The following is a 23059-nucleotide window of genomic DNA, read 5'->3' on the forward strand; positions in this document are numbered from 1 at the left end:
GTAACATAAAACTATTTATTAATGCACATGAGACATTTTTTATATTTTTTTTTATTATTTGTGATGCTTTTTTCATTTGTTTATTAAACAACATCAAGATAATTTAAGGAGTTAATTACACAGAAAGTTCTTTTGTTTGCAAATAACACCTTCAAGTAGGGGTGGTAATTGTGTCGGGTTGATGGGTTGGTGGGTTGACGGGTTGAAATGTTCAACCTGAACCCGACCCATATTATTATTCGGGTCAAAGATTTCAACCCTAACCCGACCCATATTAATTCGGGTCAACCCGAACCCGACCCGTTTAACCCATATTTTTAAATGAGTGATATAAGTTGACGATTTATAAACGAGTTGTTCGGTTTTAAGCGGGTTATCGATAACATGTTTAATGATAAGTATGGGTAGGATAAATAAATAATATAATGTGTCAAAGTTAACATTATTATAACTAACCATGTAAATTAGAAACCGAAAAACAAAAATATAAATTTTTTTTATCTAAATAGTTAAACGGGTTAATGGGTCAACCCGTTTTTATACGGGTCCACCCGAACCCGACCCGTTTTTAATACGGGTCAACCCGAACCTGGCCCTTTTTTTAAACGGGTCGTGTTAGTCGATCTAAACCTGTTTTTTTCGTGTCGGGTTAACGGGTCGTGTCAAGAATTGCCGCCCCTACCTTTAAGTAGTAACTTATTTTTTTAACAGGTTTAAGTTCTATAGTTTTGATTTTATAACACTTTTGAGTATTAAGGCTAACTACTGTCATTTTTTTTTAAATTGGTGTAAAATAACTAAAATGCCCTTATATAATTTTTTGTTAGTACTTAAAAATGTTAGATTCAATAAACCATAAGGATCATTGTGTAACTAATTCTAAAAAAAGTATAAAAACTCATTATATTTGTAAAAAAAAATATTATAAAATATGCTATATAAGAATATTAAATAATTATATTTCTAAAACTAATATACATACAATTACCAAACGTTTATTATAATATGCTATATAAGAAAACACCCAATCAGGGACAATGTTTAGATTTTTTTAATAACTATTTTCAAAAAGAAATATGATGAATTTAAAACTCATACATATCATCTCAAATATAATATACACACACGTTTATTTCTCTTTTATTATATTCGAACCAACAAATTTTTATTACGATTCTTTTTTTATTTAGTTGATATTATATTATATAAATACTATGTTATATTATGTTGTATTATATTATATTATACCATTTGATGTCATATTATCTAAACTAAAAAAGAATATAATATACAATATAATATAATAAGACATTATAATATAATATAATATAACACAACATATATATCATAACACAATATTGATATAATATAATATTAACTAAACTAAAAAATAATCGTAGTAAAAATTTGTACGTTCGAATATAGTAAAAGATTAAAAAAATGTGTGTGCTATATTATATTAAAGATAATAAGAATGAGTTTTATATTTATCATAATTCTTTTTTAATTTAGTTATATATAAAAAAAACTAAACATCGTCCCTACTACAATGTTTTCTCTAATAATACACATTTAGTAATTGTATGTAAAATAAATTTGACATATAATTAAATATTTTTATGTAGCGTATTTTATGGTTAGAGTTAATTACACAGATAGTCCTTGTGGTTTATTTATGGTAACACCTTTGAGTACTAAAAAAAATCTATAAGGATATTTTAGTCATTTTACAGTGATTTAACAGAAAAGTTAATGATAGTTAGCCTTAATACTCAAAGGTGTTACAAAATCGAAACCGCAGAACCTGAATATGTTAAAAAAAGAAGTTGGTACTCAAAGGTGTTATTTGCAATAAACCACAAGGACTATATATGTAATTAAAATCGAGTAATTGGGTATTAGGTTGGGTGTGGGACTACCTTTGCAATTTTCGACGGGTGTGGGAAATTTAGTGATATACCCGTTTACCTGATCGATTATAGATACCCATTTACCCTATTATATACCATATATATATATATATATATATATATATATATATATAGGGTAGGGATATGGTAAAAAGTGTCCAAAGTGTAAGAAGTGTTTTAAACCATTGGATCTTTGATCTAATGGTTGAGATCAAAAGGGTATTAAAATGTAAATTGTGTTTTAATTAGAAGGGGCTTTTGTAAAATTGAAGGGCAATAGTGTCTTTTCCATTCTTTCAAATATGGTAACCGTTTCAAACACAACCATCAAACTCCTAAAAATCAGCGAATTATATGTAACCGCCATCAATCTCCAAAAAAAAATCAGCGAATTTCTTCATACTTTAAAACATTCCCAGATTTTTAAAACGTAATCGCAGATTCAAGTCATGGTGTTTTATCTGGAGACATTGTTGATGGCGTGGTGTTTTATCTGGAGACATTGTTCGTGGCGTAGTGTTTTATAAATACAAAACATTCCCAGATTTTAAAACACCAAGACTAGGATTCAAGTCATGGTGTTTTATCTGGAGACCTTGTTCATAGTGTGGTGTTTTAAAACATCTATGATTCAAGTCATGGTGTTTTATCATGAGACATTATTCATGGCGTGGTGTTTTATCTGGAGACATTGTTCATATCGTGGTGTTTTATCTGGAGACATTGTTCATGGTGTGGTGTTTTATCTGCAGACATTATTCATGCCGTGGTGTTTTATCTGGAGACATTGTTCATGGCGTGGTGTTTTGTCTCCAGATGTTTAAAACACTATGCCATGAACAATGTCACCAGATAAAACACCACGCCATGATTCAAGTCATGGTGTTTTATCTGGAATCCCCAGCAACCTTCTATATAAAACACCATGACCAACATCATAGTCAATTTATCCAGTTGTTTTAAAACACCACGCCATGAATCTGATTATAGATCTATTTATGATAAAGTATGAAGAAATTCGTTGATTTTTTGGAGATTGATGACGGTTACCATATAATTCGCTGGTTACCATATAATTCGCTGATATTTGAATTAAATGACAAAATGTACAATTACAAAACTACCCTTTTGAATTAATTAAGAGGATGGACACTTGTCATTCCAGGAATATTTCTTACACTTCTTACAAATTAAGCACTTTGTACAGGATCCTAAACCTATATATATATATATATATATATATATGTAGGGTTGAGTTTATTTCAGAATTCTAAATAACTACAGAAATTTCAGAACTCATAATAAACAATCATTTTATATATAAGTTTTTGTATTTAGGATCTTTTTATCATCTATTATATGTATTTCTTTTATTGCATACATGTTAAAAGTAGTTTACATATGTGTAATTATAAAATTACATATAAAAAATGATCCTGGCCCTACATATATATATAGAGAGAGAGAGAGAGAGAAAGGTTAACATACAAAAAGGCTTATCGTACATTAACGTAGGCGACGCGCGTAACCGTTGGATCAATACCCTAATCACGCATAAGACACAAAAATAACGCATGGGATCCATTTTTTGGTGATAATTACGCATGGGGTGATAATCACGCATGGGAAAGTATAATAACGCACGTTATAAAGGTTAAAAAAAAATCACGCACGTTATCATGTTTGTCGCGTACGTTAATGTAGGTTAAGCCTTTTTGTACATTATACTTTCTATATATATATATATATATATATATATATATATATATATGTATGTATTTACAGAACTCCTAATAAACAATCTTTTTATTTATATATTTTTATGTTTAGGATAATTTTATCATTTATTATGTGTATTTTTACGATTACATACATGTTAAGAGTAATTTTATCATTTTTTATACGTAATTTTATAATTACACATATGTAAACTAGTTTTTTTACATATATGTAATTAGTTATGACACATATATATAATTTTGGCAATTAAGTATATGTAAACTACTTTTAACATGTATGTAATCAAAGAAATAAATATAATAGATGATAAAAAGACCCTAAATACAAAAACTTATATATAAAATAATTGTTTATTAGAAGTTTTGAAAGTTTTGTAGTTATTTAAAGTTTTGAAATGAACCCTATATATATATATATATATAGGGAGGGGCTCATGCGAGAACCACCCTTATTGTGAGAACCTTGAGAACCAATGTGAACACAACCTAAAATAGCTAAAAAAAACCTAAAAAAAACCTAAAAAAACCTAACCCCCACCCCCCCCCCCCAAAAAAAAAAAACCTAAACCCCCCCCCCCCTATCCCACCGTCCAAAAACCTAAACCCCCCCCCCCAAGCTAAAATGCTAAAAACTAAACCCCCAAAAAACCTAAAAAAATCTAAAAAAAATCTAATTTTTTTTTTTGAATTTTTTAATATTTTCATGTTAAAATCGCTACTTTTAGAAGCCAAAAAAAAATTTAAATTTTTTTTTTTGCTTCGAAAAGTAGCGATTTTTTTATAAAAAATATTAAAAAATTAAAAAAAAATTTTTGTGTGATTTTTAGCTATTTTTAGGCATTTTTGGTGTGTTCACATTGGTTCTCGCGGTTCTCACAATAAGAGGTGGCTCTCTCATGATCTTCTCCCTATATATATATATTATCTTCTTTAAGTTTAAATTCTCAAATCCCACAGTTCTCAGCTACCATCCCAATTCTCATGCCATTCCCAAAACTTGAAACATCCTTATTATAATAAATGATTACAAAGCATATGCATAATTTTAGGCAACCTTAGTTTTTATTTTCCCCCTAAACCATATACCCATTTAACTTACATGCGGATCCTTACCCCTTTAAAATTTACCCGATTTCCTTTTCAATATTAAATTTAATACATTCCTCATTTTGTTTTCATCAACCACACATATTTTCTTTATTTAAACTTTAGAATTTTCATAAAAAAGAAATTAATTCACTATTATTTTGTTTCTATTTTTCTAAATTTAAAGGTTGTGTTTCTCATTTTCCTTTTTTACCTTTTATGATCCCACATATTATACCACTATAAATAAGTAACAACATTCAGCTTAGAGTGATTGTACTCTTGGCTTTGGGTGTTTTTTTTAAAGGATTATGCGGTCCCGCTTCATACATGTGTCCAATCCCCACCATACAACCCTTTTTCTATCAAAAATATCTGGTGTCCCCTGTCTCTCTGAACATTCTCTCCGTCTTCCCATCTGAGCATTCTCTCTGAATCATCAGGTCATGTTTGAGTTGTTGTTTTAGGAATCGATTTATGGTTGAAGTGTCTTTGTGTTTAAGTATGATGTTTGTTAGACTTTCCAACTTGCTTTAGGGCTTGAGTTTAGCTAAAGATGAGAAATCAGCTTGAATAAGAGAAATAAAAATTAATGACGAATCAACTTAGCAACACTCTTATCTTGTCAATTTTACTGTTTTATCTTATTTTCTAGAGGAAACTGTTGATGAAGCTTCGATACACCTGTATTTTAGAGAGATAAATTGTGTCCAGAGAAAGATAGGTGAAGTTTTGGAGGTTTGAGAAGGTGAGAGTGAGAAAGCTGCAACCATAACCACTCTACACGCCGGAAATCTACCGGCCGACCATCAACGCCAGAATCACCACCACCATAGATCTAAAAATTTGGGTAGAAAGAAATAAGATGTGATGAACAAGATCTGGAGCCCCACGGTGGGCGCCAATGAAGAAACACGGAATCACCGCCAGGATGATTGGACTGCTTTCTCTGAGAGGATGAAGAATCGCACATTGTTCTTCCTCTTGAACCTAGATCTGCAACGGAGAATAGAGAAACATGGGGATGTAGAGATGGCCGGTAAGAGATGAATCTCTTATTTCCAGCAACAAAAGTGTGGCAGCTCCATATTTTGTGCCCTAATAATGAGGTGAACACCTCTTTATATAGGAGACATGGGCCTCCCCTAACCTCAATGGACCAGACCCAGTTAGAGGTTATCTCTACAAGTCCCCAGCCCAAAGTAGTGTAAACTACATCGTGTTGGGCCTCATGGTTGGGTTAGTAAGCAACAAAAATAAATATAAATAATTAGTATAAAAGTGACAAGTAATTACATGAATGTCCGACCGCTATTGTAGTATGTCGGGTTCTTCACCGGAATATCCTGGTAAAGCACAGAGACATGTCCCCTTGCAAGATATCATGGGATCTTTCTCATTTAATGTATGCTTCTTCACCAAGTAAACCTGCCATCTCTCGCATCTCTTACTTCCTTTTGACTAAATCCTTTCTGAGAAATGGTTTTGGGCTCAGGCCCAAGACTTATACTGAAAAGTGACAAGCCCAACCTGTTGTGAAAGAGTAAGTGAAAAAAACTAACGAGGAAGAAAGAGAGTGGCAAAACATGTGTCATGACATTTGACCAGGGATAGTTGACTTAGTTTTTTTAACATGCAATTGCTTTGCTATCAACAAGATTTTGTCTTAAATCTTGAATCTTACCGTACCACCACCACCACCGGCGTGAGTTGTGATGAACAGAATGTCTAGCAGCACCAGTACTCTGCTTCCATTTAGAAGTCAGTCGTTCCTAATAAATATAAACCCCCAACTCAGAAAACGATCCTACGTCGTATCGTTTCCTCCTCCGCCACCGCCTCTGTTAACTTCAAAGTTATTATTATTATCATATCAGAAGAAGAAGAGGAATGGAGGAGGGGTTTTAGCTCGTGCAGAAGAAGATGGTGGAGAACAAGGAAACTCATCTTCCGTTCAGCCTAAGCCTAATCCCGATAACCCCTTTCAGGTTTTCAGTAAATTTCTTAATCTAGATCTGTATTATCGTTTGTAATTTGTAATTGATCAGTTTATTTCATTAGTCGAGTAGCTTAAACTTGGATGATTACCTTAATTAGACTTATTGAACACAATATGATCTGGACTAGTTAGGGTTTCTTTGACTTATCCATGACTACATGGAAGAAATATGATGAAATGCCTGATAAGAAATCAAAGGATTAACAATTACTATCTCAGTTTTTGATGAATTTAGACACTTGAACCTTCAATGGGGTGGCTCCGTGGTAAGCTATCGAGTCTCTCTTACTGTGGTCTCGGGTTCTAATTCAGCTTCCACTGGTTTCTGCCTTTAACGTCACTACGATGCGTTTTATGACTTTATCTGATCTTGTTTTATTATAGTAGGATAATTACCAAAAATAAAACTTACACTTGTTTAGCAACTTCCTAAGATCTTTCATTTTCGATATTAGGATTCTCCGTCATCAGGAGCTTGTGATCCTTTATGTTCAGTGGATGAAACAAGCTCACTAGAATATGAAGCTACTTACCAGCCAAAAACCGATTTATTAAAAGCTCTCGCAATATTTGGAGCTGCGGCCACAGGGGCAGTTGCAATTAATCATTCCTGGGTGGCTGCAAACCAGGTAGGTGTTTTTCATAATCTCATTTAACTGATATTTAATTTAGGTTTAAATCATAGTTACCTAAATCGCTAGGGTAGCCACGATCCACGTATTGGATCGTGGTGTACCCAATTGGAAATCGTAAGTGTACCGGAACGACATGGTCCGGCGAACCGAGTTGCGTCGGTACGGTGTTCCTGATTGCGGAGGTACGACGATCCAAATTGACTTGGTTCACTGGTTCAGCGAACCAAATAGACAAGGTGGACGTTCCAAATCGATTGGGTACGGCGATCCATAACTGAATTCCGATGCCAGTGTTGTTTTCAGCCGGAAACCAGGAAGAAGGGGTAGAAGAAACAGCGGCTGCGTATGTTTTAGGTTTTTAGGGTTTAAAAAAGTTTAGTTATTACAACATTTAAGCCCCCTACTTTTACTAGTTTACATTTAAACCCTAAAAGTTTTTTACATAAAAGTGTGAAAGTAGTTTGTGTGTTTAAACATTTAACCCCCTCTATCTTCACTAGTTTACGTTTGGTCCTTAAACTTATAAATTTATACATAAAACCTATAAATTACACTCTGTTTTAATTTGTGTACGCCGAACTGGACTCCATGGTACATCGTACCGGTTCGTACCGAAATGAACCTACCCCCCTCCGTACCGAAAACGTCACCTCTAGCGAATTGCGTACCCGAACCGTGTACCCGTACCGGAGCGAACCGCGAATTAGGTAACTATGGTTTAAATCATTTTTATCATGCCTTGTGGTGGTGCAGGATCTTGCAATGGCACTGTTGTTTGGAATAGGGTATGCTGGCATAATTTTTGAAGAGTCACTTGCTTTTAATAAAAGCGGAGTAGGGTTACTAATGGCAGTAAGCTTGTGGGTTATTAGGAGCATTGGAGTAAGACATTAACTTCCTTAAATTTGGATTTTATTTCTTCTTTGTGCAAACTGTGATAGAAACAAACTTTACACTTTTTTCATGATTTTAGCAACCAACGTTAAACTAGGCGCAATCTAGAAATCAACTCACAAATATATATAGACACACACACACATATTGTAACTATTTACATTTGTAGCGCAAAATTACAAATGTGACATGCAGGCCCCGTCAACTGACATAGCTGTAGCAGAGTTAACACACGCATCAGCAGAAGTGAGTGAAATAGTTTTTTTCTTGCTTGGTGCAATGACGATAGTGGAAATAGTTGATGCTCATCAGGGATTCAAGTTGGTTACTGACAATATTACCACTCGCAAACCACGTACCCTCCTTTGGGTGGTTAGTAATCTATTTTATCATTTTTAGGGGGTGTTTGTTTTTGCTTAAAACATCTGCAAGGAGCCTATGTCTGCAGGCGGGCAAACATAAGGGCTTGAAGACTGTTTGTTTTTTTTTTTAAAAGAAGATCTGAAAATGACTTATTTTATCTTAAAATAAAAGCTATGAACCCTTGCTTCAATTGTCTTCACACAACTCCTTCAACACATCTCCAGCTCCCTCTCCTTCCACCCCCCTCTTCTTCTTCTCAATTCCCGGACCACCTCCAATGTCCTCATCATCCACCACAGAAAATCATCATCATCATCAGACCGCCGCCGTCGGAGACAGACCGCCGCCGTCGGAGACGGCTCCGGAAACCTCGTCGGAAGAAATACAGACCGCCGCCGTCGGAGACGGCTCCGGCTCTGCCGGTTCTCTCTCTTTCTCTGGTCCTTACGCCGCCGTCGGAGACGGCTCCGGCTCTGCCGATTTCTCTCCTCCTTTCCCGATTTCTCTCTCATCAGTCTCTCTCTCTCCTTGTTCTTCAGGGTGTCGGAGTGTGGGAGGGTGTTCGTGAGAAGGAGAGTTGTGAGGGTGTGGCCGGCCGATTAACCGGCTCCGATCAGTCATCGAGAGGAAGAAGCAGGGGTTGAGTTGATGTGAGTTGGATCATGGATATGTGGGATGTTGAATGTGTAGACGTTATCAGGTTATAAAACAAACAGTCTTATATTTTCAGCTTGCAGATCTTCAAACCACATCTTTAGTTGCAGATATAAAAACAGATGAAATCAGCTTGCAGACAATTTATGTCTGCAAAAACAAACAGCACCTTAAACAGTTATAATATTCATATCAATCAATAGCATTATTATGTTTTATTATGTATACACGTTGCCGACGATTTCAGGTTGGATTTGTGACTTTCTTCCTTAGCTCGGTGCTTGATAACCTCACATCTACAATAGTTATGGTTTCCTTATTGAGGAAATTGGTACCTCCGTCAGAATACCGAAAGTAAGTAATTGCAGCTAAATGATATATATATAATTAATACTATTGTTTGCAATGTTTCCACATGTAATCTGATAAGTGCAGTGTGTTAACAGGTTACTCGGTGCTGTAGTTGTAATAGCAGCGAATGCAGGCGGGGCATGGACTCCTATTGGTGATGTAACAACTACTATGCTTTGGATACATGGCCAAATATCCACATTGCCAACTATGACGGTCTACTTTTCTTAAACCTCTTTTTTTTTTTTTTTTTTTTTTTTTTTTTTTTTTTTTGTAGAATGTGTAATCAACTAGTTAATTAATGTACTTTCATACACAAACAACTAACCTTGGTTTTATTTCTGTTATTTCAGAGCCTGTTTGTGCCTAGTGTGGTTTCTCTCGCAGTGCCGTTGGCCCTCATGTCCTTCTCAAGGTACTTACCTTATAATTAAAAAAATGGTTTTTGTTAGATATTATTGTTATTATTATAATTATTAATATTATTATTATTATTATTATTATTATTATTATTATTATTATTATTGTTATTGTTATTATTATTACTATTACTATTACTATTACTACTAAAACACAAACCTTAGCTACAGAAGCTAAGGGTTTTGTCTTTTAGTGGATTTTATAATTACACCCCTTGTTTTTACTATATTTACTATACAACCCCTCAACATTACCTTTCCTAATATGCTTTAGTCCCTCTACTAAAGTTTTTTCCTTCATATTTTAACTTTGCTTATATACATGTTTGGACCCTCTACTTTAACTTTGCTAATATGTTTAGTCCCTCTACTTCTATTCCTTTTCATATTTTGTCTTTTAGTGTTTTTCCCTCGCTAACGTGACGAACCAAACCGACTCCAACCGAACAATATCGTTACCGGTATTTGTATTATCAGAACCGGTATTATTTTTTTTGCTTTTACTGTTTCGTCTTTTATTGATTTTTCCGAATACGTACGTTGACGTTCGATGTTCTTTTCCCCATGGTTTTACGTTATCTCTTTCGGTTGCTACATCTAGTGTCGGTACTGATAATCAAACTCCCGCCGCAATGCGCGGGGTAAAATTTCTTCTAGTTGGTTTCTAAAAGATAATGTGTTTGGATTATAACTCAACATTAATTGGCCAACTTTTTCCTTTTTTTTTCTTCAGTGAAGTAGATGGGAAGGGACAGAATACAGACGATGTTTTGGCTTCTGAACAGATGGCACCACGTGGACAACTTGTTTTCGCAGTGGGAATCGGGGCGTTAGTGTTTGTTCCAATTTTCAAATCTTTAACGGGCTTGCCTCCGTATTTGGGTATGCTGTTTGGGCTTGGAGTTCTTTGGATATTAACCGACGCTATCCACTACGGGGAATCAGAAAGACAACAGTTAAAAGTACCGCAGGCCTTATCACGTATCGATACTCAAGGAGTTCTTTTCTTCCTTGGAATCCTATTATCCGTCAGTAGGTATGCCGCAAGATCTTGTTTTGATAGAAATTTTGACTTTGACTTTGACTTTGTCTTATTTTTCATGGAAATTTTGAAACTTGAAGCTTGGAGGCAGCAGGGCTTCTGAGAGAAATAGCGAACTACCTTGATGCTCATATTCCGAGCAGCGAGTTGATTGCAAGTGCGATAGGGGTAGTTTCGGCAATCATAGATAATGTTCCACTGGTGGCGGCAGCCATGGGGATGTATGACCTTTCATCGTATCCCCAAGACTCCCAATTTTGGCAGTTAGTTGCATTTTGCGCCGGCACCGGTGGGTCCATGCTTGTTATCGGATCTGCTGCCGGTGTTGCTTTAATGGGAATGGAAAAAATCGACTTCTTTTGGTATTTAAGAAAGGTATGTTCTTCCAAAGCTTATTTAAATCCGTACAATCTTATATTCTTTGTAAAGGATAATGTATGTTAACGCCACTAACGTATTCAACCTTTTTATAAAAGCCATTTTTTATAAAGTAGTTCCAATATATGTTGATCTTAACGAAGAACGTTGAGATAGTTAACATATCAATTGTTTAGAAAACCTACAATCCCTGTCGTGTTGTTGCTTCTAATACCAGTATAAGTTTTAATCCTACGAAATGATAGAACACAAAATTTTGTGAAACGGGTTTCAGGCAAGTGGTTTCGCTTTTGCTGGTTACGCTGCGGGGATTGCTGCGTATTTAGCATCTCAAAACCTACATCTCTCGACAACCGTAGCCGCTAATCTTCCATTCATCTCTGGTTCATGAAGCAAGGTAGTTGAAAGAAGATGTTAGTAGAAATTGAGGTTTTAATAATATTGGCCCAATTGTATTAAGTTTTGTTGAATGTGTATTAGAATAATCCTTTTTGTATGTTTTAGTTGTTTTTCTATTTTGCCTAATAAAAGTTTCTACAGAAGGTAAAATAAGCTCAGATAAATGTGTTATTACAAAGGGTGAAAACTTGTAACAAATTTGCAAGTTTTCTTTAGTCTAAACGTATCACGGTCAGATCCTAGTTAGACCTGCGAACACGCTTAGATAAATGGATTGGGTTTGAGTTGATCTTGCGAGTTTGCGAGTTGACCTGCTTATTATATAATGTCACAACCTAAATTTGTTGGATGATAACGCGAAAACAAAAAATAAAAGAAATCCAATGGATCTAGTTGGATGGTCGCCCTTTATCCACCAGTAGAACGAGGGAACTATTCTCGCCCAGCGTTTTTGGTAATGCATGGCATCACCAGTAAAATGCGAGAACTATTCACGCTCATGGTTTTTGTTAATATAGGTAATGTTAATATAGGTAATTCCAGGGGTGTGCACGGTTAAGTTTTTGGGCAAACTAAAACCGAAACTAAAATGTCAGTTTTCGGGTTTTTTTTTTTCTGTTTCGGTTTTGTCAGTTTTTACACCGGTTCGGTTTTTCGGTTTTTACACCGGCTCGGTTCGGTTTTTCGGTTATTCCGGTTTTTGAAACTAAATTACGTAAAATTTAAAAAAAAATTAAATTAAAGAATCTTTCTTGTATGTTTACATTTAAGTTATTATATTTAACTTTTTTAATTAATATTGTTCATATAAACTTAACCTTCTAATTTATTTTTTTCTCCAAAGTTTTTATTAAAATATTTTCTTTTATAATACTTTAAAGATTATTTAATTTTTATATTAAATTTTGTTGTTTGTTGTAGGCAATAAATAAATCATTTCAATTATAAATAATCATAATAATGTTTTTATTATAAATACTTACCATTCAAGAAAATGTTTTTATTATAAATACTTATAATTCAAGAATAAAAGTAATAATTTCTACTAGCATGGGTTAAACACTTAAACTTAAACATAAAAATATATGGACTATGTGTAACTTATCGGTTCGATTTTTTTCGGGTATTGAAAATGGTTATTCGAAAATCGAACCAAATTTTTCAGTTTCTAAAAATCCGAAAACCGAACCTTCGGTTTTTGTTTCGGTTCGGTCTTTTCAGTTACGGTTCGGTAATTTCATTTTTTGATCACCCATAGGTAATACCAAACAAAATGATAATAATGTGAAAATAAAAAGGGAATAAAGTGTTATTTATAATTTTGAAATAAGATGTAGGATAGCAAAAAACGCCACACCACATTTAATTGATGGGATAAAACAAAACTAAAAGTTAAAGGGAGAGTGACCGGTAACCGGGTGAGGAAAAGGGTAGTTAGCCATACAGCTGGAGGTGCCAGAGTGTCAGTAATAATCCCTGCGACCATTTATTTGTCGTTTTCTTCCACCTCATCAACAAGAGTGCCTTCCAGCCTGGCCTCCCTCCCATAGTCAATATCTTCAATGCTTATCCTCCCTCCCCTTTTTTCATTTTCTCTTTTAGTTTTATCCTCACTTGTCTTATTCTAAACTTCAAAAACAAAAACAAAAACCAAATAATATGTTGTTTCAAAATATAAAACAACAAAATGTGTTGTTTGAATGATTTGACATGCTTGAGATTTATTTAATATTATAATAGTTAAATATGTACTTCTTTCATAAATTTAATTTTATGAGTTAATTAAGGATGGTTAATGGTGTGACGGAATTTGTTTTAACAAAATCATTTAAATCGTATTGTCAAGTACAATTTTATTTAATAAATGATAAACTATAACGGCCAAACTTTGGATGGTCGACAACATCGGTCAGTTACATTGTTTTACAATTTTATGGTTTGAGTTTTTATTGTAACAATGAAGTTTATATTAAAAAAAAATACTATGTATCAACTTTTTTGTTTTCATCTAAACAAAAATCTTATCTACCTAACTCTACATCATTCATTGCTCATCGCACGACTAGAACTCTTAACCTTCTAAAGGAAGGACACCGTTTTACACACATAGACACCGACCCTTTTTACTAATACGAATGTTCCAAATTACAAATATCATCGTCGTGAGATAACGACACCTAAAAGTGAGAAACCTTTCTCATACAAATTTAATTTAATTACTTTTACAAACAATATTACCTGTTATAGTAAATTGTAAATTAACACTTTAACTTCCGATGTTATCGTATTGTCAATAGTGTATATGATGCATGACTTTTTAAACCATTAAAACTTTTTTTTTTGAACTTTTTTTTAAATTTAAATTTGAAAATAGAATGCAAAAAATAAAATTAAAAATGAATAACTTCCAAAACCGTTAGGGTCAAAACAAGTAAGTTGAAAGTTAGGCGTCTAACTTCCCCCCGATAAGTTTACAAAACAAGCGAGATTTTCGTGACACAACCCACGCACTAATATCCTGCCACGTGTCAATTGACAGCTGTATCCCTCCTTCTTCAACCGCCTACTTCATAACCATAACGCCTTCTCACCTGTTCAAAACTTCCACCGCCTATTCCGGTTACCCACCATCCCTTTATAAACCAACCCTCACCATTCTCTTCCTGTTCATCTTTTACCAATGGATTCTTCCGATCGGATCAAAGGTCCATGGAGCAGTGAGGAAGATGAACTCTTAGCTCGCTTAGTGGATCGACACGGTGCACGCAACTGGACGCTCATTAGCAAGTCCATTCCAGGTAGATCTGGCAAATCCTGCCGCTTGCGGTGGTGCAACCAGCTCTCGCCGGAGGTGGAGCACCGCTCCTTCACGGCGGAGGAAGATAAGGTTATCGTGGAGGCGCACGCGCGGTTTGGTAACCGCTGGGCGACTATCGCGCGCTTGCTTAACGGCCGTACGGATAACGCCGTGAAAAACCACTGGAACTCGACGCTGAAGCGGAAGTGTGCTGTGGTGGTTGACGCCGGAGATGAGAGGCCGGCGAGTGTGCCGCGGCGGTCGGAGAACGATGTAACGGTTACTATGTCTGGCTCTCCGTCTGGATCTGACGTGTGCGATTCCGGCAACAATAATAACAACAACCACAACGGTTCGGTCCAGATTCCGATCGTCGGAACGGATCATGCAACGCCGCCGTCGACGGCGTTAACGCTGTCGTTACCTGGAACGAGTTCGTACGGTTACGAGCTTCGTGAGGAAGAAGCAAACGCGAAGGTTAATGCGACGTCGTTTGGTGCGGATATTATTTCGTTGATGCAAGAGATGATAAGGAAAGAGGTGAGGAAATACATGGAGAATGAAGAAGGTTTGATGCAGATGTGATGAATTATTAATTAATTAATTAATTTAAAAAGAAATGTGATTGTACAGAAGTAGCAATGAAGGGTTGAGGATTAGATGATTACAGTTTTGAATATCAGAGGATAAAGAATTATTCCGTTTTTAGTTTTTGAAATATTAAAAAACCGATCCGTTTGTTCATTGAGATCTAAACTGTGAGTTGGTTAATGAATGTTGACCTCTCATGTGATGTGGTGGTACGGATGGTACGTTTGGTTGTACTGAAGGCTGATTTGATTGTACCGTGCTTAGCTGTCACGTAAATGCACGGGACTCCAGGTTGGCCGTTTTCTTGGATTCTTTTTGACCTCTCCCCTAAATTCCGTCCACTAAATCTTTTTGTTTAAAATTGTTGCCTTTTAATATTCCATGTTGCATTATATATATTTTAAATTTAAATTTAAATTTAAATATGAAGTTTATTTAACTAGAAAGATAGTAATTTGGTACATCTAATTGCACAATGAACGGTCATGATTAAAATCAAATAAAAAACTCTCATTTAAACATGTTGTCCGGGCTTTCAAGAGTATTATCGTCAAACTCCAACAACAACAACCGCTCTTGAATATAAACAAAAAGCTTCGTAAAAAAAGTTCATTACGTTTTACACTTCGATTGAAAGAACACAAGATTGAAATTTGAGTTAATCAAACTCCGTTGAAGTTCACGGAATCATCGAGAGATAATTTGAAGGTTTACCTTCGAGTTACTGAAAAAAATCCATATCGCAAAACCCTAATTCAATAAAGAAGCAAAAAAACATCAGATGAAGAAAACATCGATCAAGGAAAACCCAAGCTTACATAATTGAGGATTTATAAAAACTTTTGCATTTTATACAAACAATGCAAATAAACTTTCATACAATGTTTCGGGTTAAATAAAAATATTCATAAGTGTTTAAAACACTTAAACACTTTAGCATATTAATATGTTCATAAAATATAAAACCCTTACAAAGTTCATAATTGATCCGGTCCGTAAAATAACGAAAATAAGCGGAAGCTTGAAATTCAGTTGTGTTCGGTTCATCCATTAAGCTTGATTTTCATCCATGAGGTCCTAGCTATCACCTATACACCAATAACAAATCATAAGTTAGTTATATGGTGCTTAGACTTGTATTTATAACCCATCAACAACAAATAAGCAATCAAAATTAGTTTTGGAAGGCTCGCCGTAGGCTACGGTTGGTGTACCGTAGCTTACGACACACAAAAACAACTTGGACAGCAGCTCTGAATCGTAGATTATGGTCTGGACCGTAGGTTACGCTGCAGCCTAGCTGCAGATTTTTCAGTTTTGGTCATTTTTACAAAGACGACCGTAACTTTCAAACCGTTTATCCGTTTGACCTCACGTTTCTTCCTACGTGATCGTAATTTGGTTCTCTATCATTTGGACTCAACATCCACCATTTGGATTAACAAAATTTTCATCTTATAGACCTTTGGCTTAATATCTATTTACGAAATTATTCGACCCGTTTCAAGATTTGAGCACTAAGCTCAAATCTCGCTTATTCTTCACTATGATTTTCATTTATCTTCCACCACAACTATATTTGTGGTGGATTTCATATGATAAAATCTTATTTTTCGAATTGTACTCTTTGGTTTGACAATTTACGAAAAAAGACCCATTACGAGGCATTAGACCAAAAAGGCTTATATCTTTCACTTTTACACTTGTCAAAATGGTCTACTAAAATATAAAACTCATTTTTAAACTACCCTTAAGGGTTGCCCGGTTTGCAAATTAAATGGGCATTTTGGTCAACTTTGGTCCTTTCTACGACGAAGGACTTTTTAAAAGTATATCATGACCAAGTGAGCACCTTTAATCAATGTTCTATTTAAAAATAGTTATGTTCCCAAAAACATAATATCTACGATTCAAATTAAAAGATTTACCTTACTCGAGGTAACCCAATGTCCACCCATGACTTGTTTTAACGCTCATTGGATCTTAAGTACTTATTGTTTTAACTCTCATTGGATCATAGCATTGACCCGTTTTATTACCTTGCACTATTAATTACTAATCAAATAGTGATGCAAGCCATAAGTTATTCTCCCTATGAGCACAAAACTCGACAAACAACTATTAGTCATTATTGTCAAATGGTGATATCATCACCTTTTGACCCGTTTGGTCTAAATGACCATTTTATCAATATGAGATGTATTTATTTGCATCTCATCCATGTAACCCATTTCGGTTGACACCGTACGATCATATTACTTAAAAATCATTTCTTAATTCTTTTGACCCATCATGGCTTACGCCATAGAGTGTCTTTTTCAAAAACTAATGTTTATCTGTTAACTCGTAACCAAATAACCATATTACCTTGTTTACTCATTATGGATTACACCATAAGGCAACTTAATCAAAACTCATTGTTTATTCGTCATCACATGACCAAATTACCGTTTTACCCCCTTTTACCATCAAATATGGTTTCTTATCATCTTCACTTGTTTCGACCCGTATTATTACACATCGGAACATCATATTTCAAATACTAATTTACCTTATTCATAACCAATACAATAAGTAGGTATTCTACTAAAAGGGTGTAAGCTTTACTTACCTTGCATCCGATTATGTTTTTCCCTCGTACTTGATCCGTTTGACCCGCTTCTTTCTCAAGTTTCCACCTAGCTTGTCAAGCGTCAAACTATCATTTATCACTCGCAAGTTGGTTAGAGTAGTCATCATTTATTACGACTATTCCATCTTATGGATTTTATATCAAAATTATCATTCGATCTTATTATAGGCCAGTTTGACTTTTAAAAGTTAACTGCCTATTAACACATTCAAACCCACAAATAAGTTCAACAACTCATTTATGTATTTCGTTAATTACCCGATAGGCACTACTTTTAGGCCACCATTATAACCACGTTCCCTAACTAAGTTCACGCGATTGTTAACATCAATTTAACATAACTTAAATCATTGTATGCTAATATATCAATCTCATACAAAAACTTGGGATTGTTTCATCACTATAAAACAACCCATTGCATCATATATATGGAATTTATCCAAACACCAAACTTAGTCAAATACTTTAAACATTCATAAACACTTAATGATTTCAAACATCATTTATCATGAATATATCATCTATTTCATAGTATCATACAAAAACCATTTTAAGTCATGTATGATTACTTACTCAAATCTCTAATTTGTTCAAGTATCATACACATGCATACAAGTATGATGATTATAAACACTCATATATCATCAATTCCACCATATAATCAAAACCCATTTCAAAGTCTACTTGTTAATCACTTACAAGTAACCATATATCAAACGTTTCATAATTTCCTTATGTTTAACAAAATTAAGCATACATTTATACCTAATTTCATCTTTGGATCATCATCCAACAATTTAATTGCAAGTAATCTACTTATCTCAATTTACAACTTTCACCAACGTTGTCACACCCCAACCGATGACGGAAACATCGGGCATGGCACTGAGCGAAACAGATTGTCAAGAGAAATTCCATAACAACTAAATTACCGGATAGTTAATATTATGTCCCATACCATAACCTACCAAGCAATCAAATTATTACAGACATTGATATCCTCAAAACAAAACATGTTCGACAACTCAGATTTAACTAAGTAAATAAATTGTCTTTGTTTATTTCTAGCTAGACTCCATCCTACTTGATTCCACAAAAGCAGGTAAGCACAGCATCCTAAGCACCTGTCACATACGTTAAAATAAAGTCAATACACATAATGTAAAGGTGAGCATACAAGTTTGATAATAGTTTTAGAGTTCGAAATCGTTTACACATAACCAGCATGTAACATGTACAAAGTGAAGGCAAGTAGGTTATCGGCAGAGAAATATGCACAGACGTGACTGCGAGTTGTAGAATGCACAACACATATCCCCACTTGGACACGTGAAGTAGAGCACTTAACAACCCCTGTCCATGACAGGTGTTGAGTCCAAACTATAGTACTATCGTTGCTAAGGTGTCAGGCAACAATCACTGTGTTAACATAATATACAAGCATTCATCGAATAACACGTAGCATGCAATAACGGTCAGCGTATAAATAGTGTTTGCGTTGTGTGTCAATTGTGATTTAGAATAAGTAACGTATGTAACACCCAAAAGTGCGTAAAGCAAAAAGGGTTCGAGTATACTCACAGATAGCGTTTACAAGTAAACACTCTCTTGGATTGAAGGGAGCGCTGAGAGATTAGCCTGAACAGTTAACGATAGCATAACGATAAGTGGTGCGTTAAACAGTGGAAAGTGATTAAGTGTCGAGTGACAACCCGATCGGATGTCCATTCGATTGGATTGACATTTGCTTGGTAAGGATGTGTTTGTGTATGATGGCTTTGAAGTTTTTGTTGTAGCATTTTGAAAACAGAGAAGTATCTCTACCTTTCAGGTCGATCGATCGAATGGTCGCTTGATCGGATAGCGATCCGATTGGCAGGATGTGACAACTCGAGTTTCCAAGATTCTGTTTCCGCATTAAATGCACGTTAATTGTTAAGTTGGTGGTTTATATGATTTGTTTGCTTTGTAACCGTACACGTTTGTGACATGATAAATGTATTGTGAGTATTGTGTTATGTGATTCAAGCTGGTAACCTGTTTGTTAATCTGTTTAGAAGTTAGAAACTTTAAACTGTTCACCCCAAACCATCTCGACGAAACACAAAGTGTTTCGCCATTAACAACCTCGATGAAACAGAAGTGTTTCGTCATCCACATCTCGACGAAACAAGTGGTTTCGCCGGCCCACAATTACGCCGAGGCCCAGTAAAGGCCCAGTTCGAGTATATAACATTATAGAGTAGTACTAGAATATGTTTTTCAGCTGATCTGCAAACCCTAGTGCTCTCCACCTTCATTCGACGGCAGTGCTCTCAATTTGATCAAACACCATTCTTCTATTACTCTTGTGCGAGATCTCAACCCTCTCGGTTAGTGTGATTAGTCCCGTGACTGTTCTTGTATGCATATGTTGATGATATTGTCCTTATAAATCTGATCAGGCAATCGAATAGAGTACTAATAACGATTATGTGTTAGGTTATTGTATTTAAGGATGATTTAGATTGTATGATGTTTGAGAACTGTCGTGTCTGAATGTGTAATTGTTTGACGTATACGAATCGGTGAACTGTTAGAGTTTTTGTGATTGAATTGGATGATGATATACTCCCTGTTCTATTCCATTGATGATTCTGTCATGGTTGTAAAACAAGGTTTCCAAGGCCGAGTATTCTCCGGGTAGTCGCTACAAGGTAGGCTGCCGAGGCGACTTTCTCTAACTCCGCCTTATTACTCGGAATCGATCAAACGTGATCAAACTCGGCCAAAATCGGATCTAGTAGGTCAATTCGGACCGAGTTTGACTTAAAAATAATAAAACATAATTTATATGAATATCATTTTCACTTATTTTGTTATATATAGTAGTAAATTTATGTTATTAGACATATATTTAATTTCCGAAAACTAATTTTTTTGTAATTTAACATGTCCGAGTACTACCCGAGTACTCTCTGCCTATGCCGAGTACTCTCAACTCCCCGGTCGACCGACTTGGGAGCGCCTAGCGACTTTTGCAACCATGGATTCTGTTGTGATGCATATGGATTAATGATTAGTAGCGTAAGGCCTATTATGTTTGAATGATGATTGCATGATTGCTGTATGATGAACTAATGATTAGGGTTCCTGAAATATGCATAACTGTTTATGACGATAACTGTTGACGACGTAACTGACATTGTAGACGAAACGCATATTATGACGAAACTGGCACGACGAAACAAATGGGTGTTTCGCCGAAAGGGAACACGACGAAACCAAGTGTCTCGTCGAAGGGGATTCATGACGAAACATAGGTGTTTCGTCGAGTGGGCAAACTGCACATTAACTCAGTTTAATTCTGTTAAGGATTAACTGAGTTACTTAACTGTTGTTAAATGATAGACATGACTTGCATGAGCTTGAATACGTGCTTTGTGTTATTCGTGATTGCTGATTCAATACCACTGTGATTGTATATGCATACGTGAACTTCGTGAATATAAACTGATTATGTACACGTGCATACCATAGGCCCGAACTGATTAATTGGAACCAAGTAGTTAATCAAACCGAGCAAACCAAGGTGAGTTCATACTTCCAAGGCATGGGATTCCCGGTGGGTTGGGAATGGGATTGAATGACTACCCGTACTTTCATCACTACTAGACTACTTACCACGTCCTCGGTTTGGGAAGGACGCCAGTGCTAAAACCTACGTAAAGCCTACGTACTATTGTCCTCGGTTTAGGAAGGACACCAGTGTCAGAACCTACATAAAACCTACGTACTATTATCCTCGGTTTGGGAAGGACACCAGCGCTAAACCTACGTACTCGCTACATACTGTCCTCGGTTAGGAAGGGCACTTACGTAAAACCTACGTAAACTCATACTTACCACTGTCCTCGGATTGGGAAGGACACTTATAGATACAACTAGTCTAGTACTTACAACATGGGAAGCCCCCACTTACTATTGTAAAGGTTTGGGAAACAAGGGTACTGGGTAACACATGATTATGAAGCGAACTTACGATTACTGAAGCGAACTCTTTAACTGAACAATCAACTGTGAACTCGCTCAACTTTGTTGTTGACTCTCTGTTACATGCCTTGCAGGACGTTAGGTACTTATGGAGCTTGCACTGGGAGGCGAAGTCGTTGTGGGACATGGACAGTGGATGCCATGTTAAAAACATTATGACATTTTGAACTTAATACTTATGTTGGGTTTTCATATTATGCTTCTGCTACTTAAACTATGTTTTGTTTGGACACCAATTGTATTGTGTTGGATTTCATGAACTACTTTTAATTATATGCTATGTTCAATATGATTGGTGGCTTGATCCTGGTCAGTCACGCCTCCAAGCGGTGATACTCCGCGTGTGGATTTTGGGGGTGTGACATAGGACACTTAGTGAGAACAAGTTCACAGCAGGATTGTTACTCGATCGGATAACAATCCGATCGGACAACAATCCGTTAGTTACTGATGATCTTTGAAAATTATGAAAATGATTAAGTATCGAAGTTCCAAAAGTCAAATGATCGGATGGTTGTTCGATCGGATGGTTATCCATCGAGCGACAATCCATTCGACCTTCAGATCTTTGATAGTTTGAATACAAAGTTTAAGTGTGGAACCAGGTGCAAGCCGATCGGACAGTCGTTCGATCGGATGGATATCCGATCGGGCGGCAATCCGTCCCAACGACCCTGATCGTCTTGAACTTGATTATTTTTGAAAGTTTTTGCAGTTGATTGAGACGGTATGATAACGCACTAAACAACGGAACCTCGTCAAGTCCCAAGTCGTTCAATCGAACAGGAATCACCCTAATCCGACCAGTTGACTGTTCTTTGACGGTTGTTCATGTTTGACCCGAAATCGGTTGTCTCTTTGATAGAAACCAGATCTTGAACCAACGGATCACTAAGAAAGAGTAGAAGGTCTGTTCAAGCTCCGATTCTATTGGTTTTGAATGCATTGAGTGTAAAAGAGTTGAAAGAAAGTTAGAAAACCATTTTTCAATCCTTTTAACCATGAATATGTGTAGATCTATGCGAGAACTTTGTTTAATCATGTGGAAATCTTTCAGATCTAAGTTATTCTTGGTGGAATGAGATCAAGACTTGAAGTTCATAAGAACTCCATGATGACATCACCCTAGAACACCTCA

General features: G+C 35.5%; 2 protein-coding genes across 2 annotated transcripts; both read left to right on the forward strand.

Annotated features, from left to right (window-relative positions):
• Positions 1 to 6304: 6304 nt before the first annotated feature.
• LOC110938234 (sodium/proton antiporter 2) lies at positions 6305 to 12027 on the forward strand. Its single transcript, XM_022180689.2, has 10 exons — positions 6305 to 6723; positions 7190 to 7363; positions 8123 to 8251; positions 8459 to 8635; positions 9528 to 9634; positions 9727 to 9847; positions 9985 to 10046; positions 10784 to 11086; positions 11173 to 11467; positions 11745 to 12027. Exons 1-10 carry the CDS (start codon positions 6451 to 6453, stop codon positions 11859 to 11861), a joined length of 1758 nt encoding a protein of 585 aa, XP_022036381.1. The 5' UTR covers positions 6305 to 6450; the 3' UTR covers positions 11862 to 12027.
• Positions 12028 to 14374: 2347 nt separating this feature from the next.
• On the forward strand, positions 14375 to 15422 carry LOC110938233 (transcription factor MYB73). The gene has a single exon (XM_022180688.2). It carries the CDS (start codon positions 14550 to 14552, stop codon positions 15249 to 15251), a length of 702 nt encoding a protein of 233 aa, XP_022036380.1. The 5' UTR covers positions 14375 to 14549; the 3' UTR covers positions 15252 to 15422.
• The last annotated feature ends 7637 nt before the right edge of the window (positions 15423 to 23059 follow it).

This window comes from Helianthus annuus, chromosome 4 (genome assembly GCF_002127325.2).
Source record: "Helianthus annuus cultivar XRQ/B chromosome 4, HanXRQr2.0-SUNRISE, whole genome shotgun sequence".
In the NCBI taxonomy this organism is placed as follows: domain Eukaryota; kingdom Viridiplantae; phylum Streptophyta; class Magnoliopsida; order Asterales; family Asteraceae; genus Helianthus; species Helianthus annuus.